Source organism: Lepidothrix coronata, unplaced genomic scaffold (genome assembly GCF_001604755.1).
Source record: "Lepidothrix coronata isolate B3197 unplaced genomic scaffold, Lepidothrix_coronata-1.0 Scaffold158, whole genome shotgun sequence".
NCBI lineage: Eukaryota > Metazoa > Chordata > Aves > Passeriformes > Pipridae > Lepidothrix > Lepidothrix coronata.
In genome coordinates this window covers 1,802,264-1,812,056 of record NW_016690338.1, presented here as the reverse complement: position 1 = coordinate 1,812,056, position 9,793 = coordinate 1,802,264, and the positions used below count along the sequence as shown (strand labels likewise).

Here is a 9,793-nt window from a genome sequence, read left to right as displayed (position 1 = left end):
GCTCCAAACTCCACCACTACCTGCCCAGAAGCACCACTCCTCACTGCCGCTCCCTGTCTGCCTCATCATAAAACATGTCTAGCAGTGCTTTTGCAACTTTTGGGAAGACACAGGATTCCTTTTGGCTCCCCAGGACGTTCATTTGAATTTTTATTTGTGTTAATTCCATACTTTCCACACAGGCAGTCAGCTCCCTCCCACTGGGGTGCACCTATTTAATCTGATTCAGCGGGTGCACGAAACGTGCACGGTGCTGCGTGGGCTCTCCCCGTTACGCTCTGCCTGCCAGCAATCCCTAGGGGAGCCATGGCGTGATGAGCTCCTACCTGCCTGCTCCCTGCACAGGCAGTGGATTGCTCCCGGCTCCCTGGCGAGACAGATTTCCCTCCTATTCATCAGCTGGCACTGCGGAATTTCTGCTTGCTGTTTGCCTGGCCAGCTCCTCCACAAACACACACACACACACACACACACACACACACACAAGTGCTCACACCTGTGTAGCCGTGGCACTTCCATCCTTATTCCTGTGTGCACAGCCAGCCCGGCGCCTGCACGTTGGCAGTGCGCTACCCCCCTCGAATCCCCCTCTTCTCTGGGCTATATGTGGCATTTCGAAGCTATGACAATCTGCTCCAAATGTTTTCCATATTTGTTCAGCCTCCTTGATTCAAATACCAGGAACAACTCAGCCAGCACAAAGCGGAGCTTTGGGGGGCAAAAAAAAAAAAAAAAATCACACCCCCATCGGCGCGCTCGCATACACACGCACGTGAGATCCTGAAGTTCCTCGGCATGGGAAAGCAGGAGAAGAAAGCCCAGCACGGCACGTCCCCGAGTAACCAGACAGGGAAGGCAGCCGAAGGGGAGAAGAGCACCGACTCGAGCAAGACGCAGGAGCCGGCGATGAAGAAGAAGAAGCAGAAGAAAGCCAAGGGGGATCCCAAAGCTGGCCAGGAGGAGGAATCCCACACTTGTTGTGGCTGCCGTTTCCCGCTGCTGTTTGCTTTGTTGCAGTTGGCACTAGGCACCTCTGTAACAGTGCTGGGCTTCCTTATGGCAGGCATCAGCTCTTCTCTGCTAGTCAGAGACACTCCATATTGGGCTGGGATAATTGTAAGCATAAAGTCTGTTTCTCCATAAAGTGCCTTTGCCAGCATTAATGCAAGCTGCATGACGCTCCACTTTAGACTAACCAACTGCATGCACAACACCATTTGAGTTATGCTAACTATAAATATTCCTGGGATTAAATGTCTGGGTGTACTTTCCCGAGGAAACTGCTCCTGCAGAATAACATGATCTTTCGTATTCTTCCCTGCAATACCCAACAGACCTGAAATAAAATACAGGGTTGCTGTTTGACTAGATGTATATATTAGCTTGTGCTTTGCCATGAACTCCTGCCTGGTGATGCTGAACAAAAAAATGTTGATTACTTACGCTGCCTTCCCTCTTTCCCCACCAAACCATAACCATCAGGTTTTGGGAGTGAGAGCATAACTTTGTAACTCACAACTTTCAGCTAGGGCGAGGAGAGGAACGGCTGTCTCTTGAGCTTCCTCGCTGTGTTGTGCTGGAGAACTGCCGGGATTTAACCCCCTCCCTGCCCTCTGCTCCTGACTTCTCCCCCCGGGCGGGACAGACTGCACCCAGGTGGGGAGGGGGGTGTGTGGGGCCACATGTGGTGTGACCCTACTGGCTGGGCATGCTCGGGGACATGTGGGCTTTGTCTGTGGAGAGACAGGGTTGTGGTAGTGGTGAGCCTGGGATGTGCTGTGGGTGTAATTTAGCATGCAGGTTTCCTCCCTGGTCAGGAAAATATATCCTGAAAGTATATCCTGATGTGTTAGCACAGTTCTGGGTGTTGTTAAAATTCCCAGAAAATAAATTCATGTTTAGGTACTTAAAATTCCTCAAAGTGCTAAACAGCTATGGGAGCATCTCCTGGGAATCTAATTCCTTGCTAGCTGGAGATTACCTGATCACCTGAACTGATTGGGGTTTGCTGTATTAATCCTGCTGGGTGGCCCTTCAGAGGGTGGAAGGAGCAGGGCCTGAGCTGCCTAAGAAAGAGCTCCTCTTGCTCATCTCATTCTTCATATTTCTCTTCTGATTGAAGAGGCATCTAAGAGCTTAGTGATGTTTTGTGGGGCAAGAGCCTGTCCCCCAAGATCCTCCTGGGGTTTTCACCGTTACAAACCGGGGGGAATGCAGATGGTAAAATAGCTACATGTGACATGCTTGTTCCTCTTGTTTATTTTGAGGATTCTGGAGGTCAGATTATTCCAGGCAGCACTAGTAGTATCCCAGGTTTGAAATAGCTTCTTCAAGTGGAAAAGGTGGGGAAAGAGTGAGCTGGGCTGAACTAGTGTACAGCCAGGAATACAAGAAAAGCCATGGAAGTGGCCCCTGGCCCATGTGAATGTCATCAGTGCCCCAAGCAGCATCAATCTGAGACATCCACATATGCCTGATCTCCCTCAGGGAGGCCTGGAAACCCACCAAAGTCACTGCTTTCTGAAAACAGAGCTCTTAGCCCTCTCGGTCTTAGCAGCAGCTGCCAGCAGTAGTGATATTTAGATGCCCACACAAGGCAAAGCTCCGTTGCTTTCGGAGTTGCCCCTGAAAATTAGGCAGAACTTGCCGTGTGCGTTCCTGAGATAATCCCTAACTCAAAGCAAAACTCAACTCTCAGTTGTGGTGGTGATGTTTTGCACTCACCAGCCAGCCAGGATAACCCCTGGGAGAACTCATCTCCTGAGACTGTGCCGGCTGTGGGGGTCAGGGCTTTGTTTGGTTTGTGTTCCAGGGTGCCCAGGCAGGGCCCCGTGGGGAAGAGTGGCTGCACCTATGCTTTGAGTCACATGGTGACTCTCACCTTGGGGACTCTGGTGTGATGGTGAGTCACCAGCACATTCAAGCGTGGTTTGATCCCTCCCTGGCTCAAAATGGCTCTTGGTGCCCCCCTGTTTACCCTCAGGGTGATGACAGGGACTGACTGCTGGGGGGCATGTGGCCAGACAGGCTCCTGGGCAACCACACTGCTGTCCTGTACCCTCAGCCCGAAGCAGAAGGGAAAGAGGGGAGTAAAAGGGAAACTTGGTGCTAGAAAGGAGAGGATGAGGTGGTGGTGCAGCCCCAGCAAGAGATCCCGTGTGAAGCGCTGGTTGTGGCCGACGCATCACTTGCAGCAGAGCAAAGCACATCTCTGAGGGGCAAAAGGCAGGACATGGTCCTCCATTTACTTTGTTCCTGTGCTGTGATGTCTTGGAGGTACTCAGTGCCCACTGGGACTTTGGATGGAGATGGCCAGGAGCTGCTGAGCTGGAGTTTCTGGCTGTGTGGGTCACAGGGTGTTGCTGATGAGCTGTGATGGGGTGTGTGATGAGGACCAGCCTCTGGAGAACTGGTAGAAACTGGTCTCAGAAGGAGGACCCTTGGCTGGGGACCTACGTGTGGCTGGATGTCCTATGGGCTGTCTCTTGGGCTGCATAGAGGGAATATAGGTAGGGATAGATGATCCATGTGCTGCTTGAGATCAAACCTCGTGGCAGAAAGTGACTTCCCAAAGCTTGCATATTCACCCAGAAATGAGCAGCAGAGCAGAATGATGTGGTGTAAAATACCAGAGCATATTTGTTTTAGTAGCATCCCACTCAAGTGCTCTTTTTAAAGGACTTGATTAGTATTCAGAATCAAGAACTTAAAAAATCTATTATTGAGACCTTTTTAGCAACATTAGAGATAATGGGTGAAGCTCATTCCTAGTGTTACTCCTTTGGAATTACACCAGGGCGGGATTTGACCCCGCGTCTGTTAATGCAGGATGACAGAAAAATGAAGGAAAATTGCTAATGTGTTAAATAGACCCTGATTGATTGAAAGCTATTTTTTTTTCTTCTTTATTAGTGGCAAAATGGTGACACCATTCCTTGCTGAAAATCAAGTGCTTTAGTGCATTACCATGAATGAAAAGGAACTTTATTTAGCGAAGCAGCCGGAGTAAAATGCTGCTGAGGAAAACCAGGCAAGGCAGCATGAATTAATGGGTTCCAAATCTGACTGTCTCAATTTGTGAGGATAGCACAGGACAGGGATTGGATTCACCAGTAAATATGGCCAGGGATCTGCTGACAGGGAGTCCAAGATGGTTCCAAGGTGCACCTCAGAACTCCTGCAGAAGGAAAGGGTGCAGCTTGCATTGCATCAGAGGCATTTCACCCTGAAACCCAGTTAAGACCCACTAGTTTAGTCCAAAATCTGTGGGGCATTAGCCAGAAACCAGAGGAAAGGTTTATGGACAGAAAAACCACAGAGCCTACATGATTTACCACTTCTGCTTCAACAGCCTGTTCCCTGTAAAACACCTCTGCCCCATTGCTAGGGACAGGCAAATAAATGCAACTAAAAACAGTGAGGGTGGCATTTGTTTCACCTGCCTGTAGCCATTTACAATGAAGGTGCCATATGAAGCAGTTGCCTGGCTCCTCCATGAGACTGTCCTGACCCCAAAACTGCAAGCTGGACCACCCTGGCAGTCTCTTCCTTCTTGCTGTATTGCAGGAGCTTGGACAAACTCTTCACAACTCCACCCATGAGTGCAGGGCTTTATTTTTTTTCCCCTGTGTCTTGCCACTGACTTGCTGGGTAGCTTTGGGCAAGTTACTTAACCTTGCTGAGACTTTGTTATTTCCCCTGCAAAGTGGGGTTAATAGTGGCCATCCGTCACCCCTTGCTTTGAGATCCTGGGATGGAAAGTGTTGCAGAAACAGTAGATATTAATGGTATCTTTCTCATTCTTTTTCATTAGCTTGTGGCCTTTTGACACCCAGAAGAAGAAAAGATGTATTTCTCCTTTAAAAATCTGCTCTTAGATTATTTCTACTGTGATCAAAAGTGGAGAATATCAGAGTTTTCACAGGCAAGATCCCTTCCAGCCCTGTTTTGCAGACTCAGGCAGTTAAGAAAGTTACAGAAGTGCTCATCAGAGATGATTATCCAGGGTGTTTATTCTTTCTGTCAGAAAATTATTTTAAATATATATATATATGTTCATAAAATTGGGACTTCTAAAAACATATAAAAAAACTTGTTCCTTGGGTAGCTCACGGTAGCAACTGTGGCTCAAGCTGTCACTGATTTTGTTGCAAAAAGCATCTCAAAAGGTCTGCCATGGGCTGAGCCCCCAGCCCAGGAGGTTGATGCTTCTCCCTGCTCTGGCCCTTTTCCATCTCCCCAAGTGTTTCCTCAGGCCAGAAGGGCCCTAAACTTTACTCCAGGGGTGGACGTGGCTCATTGCCTTTTGGGATCAGCATTCAAGCATTGGCTTCCCTGTCTTAGTGGAGTAAGGCTGATGTGGTGCTTTGCTTTGTGGTGCAAAAGGCAGGCAGACTTTTAACTGAAAAAGCAATTTTCATCAATCTTCATTTACCCAGAGTCAGAAATGTTTATGTCTCTGTAAGTTATTATAATTTCTTTTGAAAAACCTTTAAAAAGACTTAAGGCAAAACCTTCAGCAAAGGAAGCAAATTCTTTGCTTTGAGAAACTCACAGACAAGGATAGGTGAGATGAAGATCCCATGATGGCTGGAAAATCCAGTTGTGAGAGACAGTTTGCAGGAGATAAGGAAAGAGAGAGAGAAAGAGCATTACATGGCAGGGAATGGTGCAAGGTATTTGAACTTTGAAATGGTAGAGGATGGTAACAGGGAGAAACCAGGAGTTGGGATTTTCATCCTGAATGTGGGTACAATGATGTATCTAAGTGTGAAGCCTTAAGAATGTGATTGTGAGACAGATGCTGAAAGGATGAAGCATTGAACACAGGCACCTGGGGGAAAAAAAGGATAATACTGTGCTATAAAGTGATCTAAGTTAGGAATTGGGGTAAATGTGTCCTGATGATTAGCTGGGGTCGGGTAGACCTGTCCTCCTCTGGGGCAGAAAGGATTTGCTGTGCCTCTCAATAATTGGGAAGCATCCCCAGCTAGAGCAAGAGGCAACTGATCCCTTTCCATACTGATATGGGGGATGACTGACTGTTTAAGCCACCCTGAAATGTGTTCTCTTTTAAAGCCTGAAAGGAGAGAGACACTTTCTTGTTAACCCTGGCCCCTTGATGAGTTTTTTTTGTTGTTGCTTTTGACAATTGTGGAGGTGGCTTTCAGTGAGGCTTTACTTCCTACACAGCCTCGCTGGATTTTTAACTTTTGCTTGTTATTAGGGAAACCGATTTTTAATAAAAAGTGACACTTAAAACCTGGTGCCATCATAGCAGGAAATTGCAGTCATTCAGGTATCCATTTTTTTTATATAGGCTAGCTTCAATTAGCCATGGGCAAACATCGAAAGGTTTGAGGGAAGAGCCTGTAAGTTTAGGTATTTAATTGAATCTTCTCCAAAGCATATGAAACTCTGGATGGTATCCAACGAGGTATGCTGCCCAACCTATGCAATGGTGAGGTTCCCAGTGCTTGTTTAGAGCTATATATATGTGTAACACCAGAGCTGTATTCTTCAGAGCCCTCTGCCTTTAAATCTCACCATCTTCTAAAAGGAATTATGCATTGGTTAACTCAAATCCATACTTTTACTTCGACCAGGCATAGAGTGGAAAACTTTGATGGGAGAAAAAAGTGTTTTAATGTTCTGAAAGAATGGTTTGAGAAGGTAACTGCATACCTGAGGTCTGTGTGATACCTGGCCAAGGGCTTGTCTAATCCTAGGCACCTCTGTGGTTTGGCCCCTGGTCTGGCTGCAGATTCAAGGGGAAAGAGGGTGGAAATCAGAATTCCTGGCTGGATTACATAATCTAGCAATGAGAAAAATGTGCTAAAAGCCTAGGTAAAATTTGGAGGGGGGGAACCAAACAGTTTTCCTCAGCCTGAGTAGCCTCATGACTATGGAGATGTTGGCTTTCCATCGCTTCCCAGCCACGGACACACCTCACACCACGAGTGGTGCCCAAGTAGCACTCTCAGCCATGCTGCACTTCTCAGGCTGAGCATCACTGCTAGCTCTGGGAACGCCTGATTGTATTTTATGTTTTTGTCCCCTCGGGCGTTTGTTCACCCAGGACTGCATTTCTGATCCAGCAGCAGTAATGGACTGGAGCTGCAGCTCCTGGCTGTGTAATCCATTGTAGCCTTTGCTGTGGGAATTCAATCTTGCCTTAGCACAAGTGATGAGCCATTCTCACTGCTGAGCAACTGACCCAAACAGCAAAGATAATAATGGGAAAATAAGATTCCATTTGATTATGAACGTTCTTGCAGGGTTTTGATGACTTTACAGGATTTAAAAGAAAGTTGTACATCTGCCTTGGTGTGTTATTGCATGGCTTGAAGGGACCTGTGATAAAGACATCGTTATTTTATTCTGTAGGCGGGGCAGGGATGGACAGTTATTGTGGATTTTATGGCTGTTAAGAGAATGATTTCCTAGATGATGACGGTCTTTGCCTGCAACCACAATATACATGTTTTTCCTTATTATTACAGCTATTTTTTCTAGAAGTAATTTATATGCAACTAGACTGTCTTTAAATTTAACAAGAAGTCTATAAGGGGAAAAAACCCCATTAAGGCACAATACCTCAGTGTGGCAGACTGGCTTCTTTTACATGTGGTAGTGAGACCCAGGCTGACCTGAGGCTGATCAAAGCTGTCGGTGAAAGCTGCCTGCAGCACCACTGACATCTCAGTTTCCTCACAGCTTCCTCAAACCTCATAAAGTGATTGAACTCCAGTGCTGCTGTCTGCAATGGCCTGTACAGATGCCTGACACCAGAGGTGATCCAGGTTTATAATTACAAAGCCAACAGTGACATGTTTTTTCTTGCATCAAAGCTGTGTCCAGTGCGAGTGTTAGATTGGGTGGATAACGTGGCTTCTCCCAGGGTGTAGATGGGAGCTAAGCTTTGCCATATCTGATAAAGTGGGTGAGCCTTCAAGCCAAGTATCATCTCTGAGGGTGAGCCAGAGACTTCAGAGACACCTTCAAGAGATCATTCTTTACCCTTGTCCCTACAAACAGAAAAATCCACAGTGTCTTGAAGTGAGCAACTATAAAATAACTTGTCCATAATGGAAACTTTTTCCTGATTCTACTAACAGCAGTTTTCCCCTGAAGTTTGAGTTTACATTCTTATTAAACAAGAGGAGTCCCCCTGTGGGTCTCAGTGATGCTGTGTGGCTTTGCACTGTGTATATTTGCGTTGTCCTCCAGCACGTCTGCTTTCTGTCCCTAAAGGTTGCTCCAGGAGTTCTTGCTAACAAGCCCCCATATAAAGAGCAGATGAGCTATACTGTGTCTTTTTGAGTGTTTGCAGCATCTGTCTTGTGATGTGGCTTAGACCCAAGATGCTCCTTTGAAGCAGGTTTTTGCCTCCTCCCTTCATTTCTTGGTGGATGTTTCCACCTCTCTGGCTTTACCAGCCCCACGTGCGAAGGTTTTCAAGGTGCTCTGGGTAGGAGGTACTTTGCTACAGAAAACCATTTATTCTACATTTGGGCTAAATCTGTAGCAATAACAAAAGGAAAACTAGTTTCACAAGTGTATAAGGGAGAGATGGAGACAGAGCAATCTGTGGTTTTGAAATCTGTCAGAATAAAAGCAAACCACGTTAATACGTCGCTGTGCAAAGATAATGAATGCAAACCACAGCGGAAATTTGTGTCCTACATGTTCCTGTTTCCCCCACTTACACACCGTACACAACCATCTTCATCACTGCCACGTGGGGTCCTGGTGCTGCTCATACACCTTGTGCTCAGTCCTTGCAGGACCAGATGTGAGTGAGCAGGGATCCTCCCAGGTAAATCCACTGGGTCTCACTCCTAAATCTGGTCCCGTTCCTGATGAAATCTATAAGAACTCGATTCCGTTCTCATGACAACAGGCTCTTGCCCTCTTTGGGGAGGGAGCAACCTGGAAAATTTCTACCTCTGTTTTGATTGTGGGCTAAAAGTCAAACATTCTTAAGTCACTTTTGAGCCCTGAGGTATTCCTGCCCAATGGAAGGAATATCTACTGCTTCCCACAAAAAAAGAAATAGTATTAAAAATTTTGTACAGCATAAACTTTTCAATTTTTCAGCCAGCACTAGTAAATAGCTGTTTTCCCTGAGTTGTGACCTGGGGGATTTCACAGGGTATGCCTTAAGCAAAATTAAATCCTTACCTTTCCTAAATACTTCTGTATCACATTTGGGTCTTTTTCTAGACAGCACTTCCCTAAAATTAAATTCTTTCCTTGGATAACCTTTCCCGTCACTACCAATTCAGCAAAGGGTGTGTTAGCCCATATGGAAATTTTGAAACAGGATCTTGAAATAAACCTGAGTCGAAATTCGCTCAGCATAGAAATGCAGATTCCCAGATTTCTAGATAAGGGTTTACCGAAGCTGATCTAATTAACTGCCCATCCTGCAGGTCTCACAGAATCCATTTTATCTGTGTAACAAATGCACATCGATTGGTGGCAAACACGTGCTAAAACAAGTTCAATTGTGTTTCGTGTTGTGTGCTTAGTCAATAAGGCATAGGAAAAGTTTGCTCCACACTGGGATATTGCAGTGGCTATTGAAGGACTGGGATGCAGGATTACCTAATGCTACTTAGCAATCAGCATCAACAGCATCCATAATGTGCCTGAAGCTGTTTTAGTCACTTAGCAGGTCCTAAAAAATATTTACCAGGAGGATTTTTATAGTTATTCTGTTGCACTTCACAGGTATAATTCAAAACTGATCTATTAATAATGTATAAAATAGAAGCATAAAGCTGTTTCC

The 9,793-nt window shown here is 46.0% G+C and overlaps 1 protein-coding gene across 1 annotated transcript in view; it reads left to right on the top strand.

The window, feature by feature from the left end:
• Positions 1-650: 650 nt before the first annotated feature.
• The window catches only part of SSPN (sarcospan), a 19,737-nt gene continuing 10,594 nt past the window's right edge, over positions 651-9,793 (top strand). Inside the window, exon 1 of the mRNA XM_017829122.1 lies at positions 651-1,116. Within this exon, the coding sequence (XP_017684611.1) occupies positions 796-1,116 (321 nt within the window). The 5' untranslated portion in view covers positions 651-795. The remainder of the gene's footprint in view (positions 1,117-9,793) is intronic.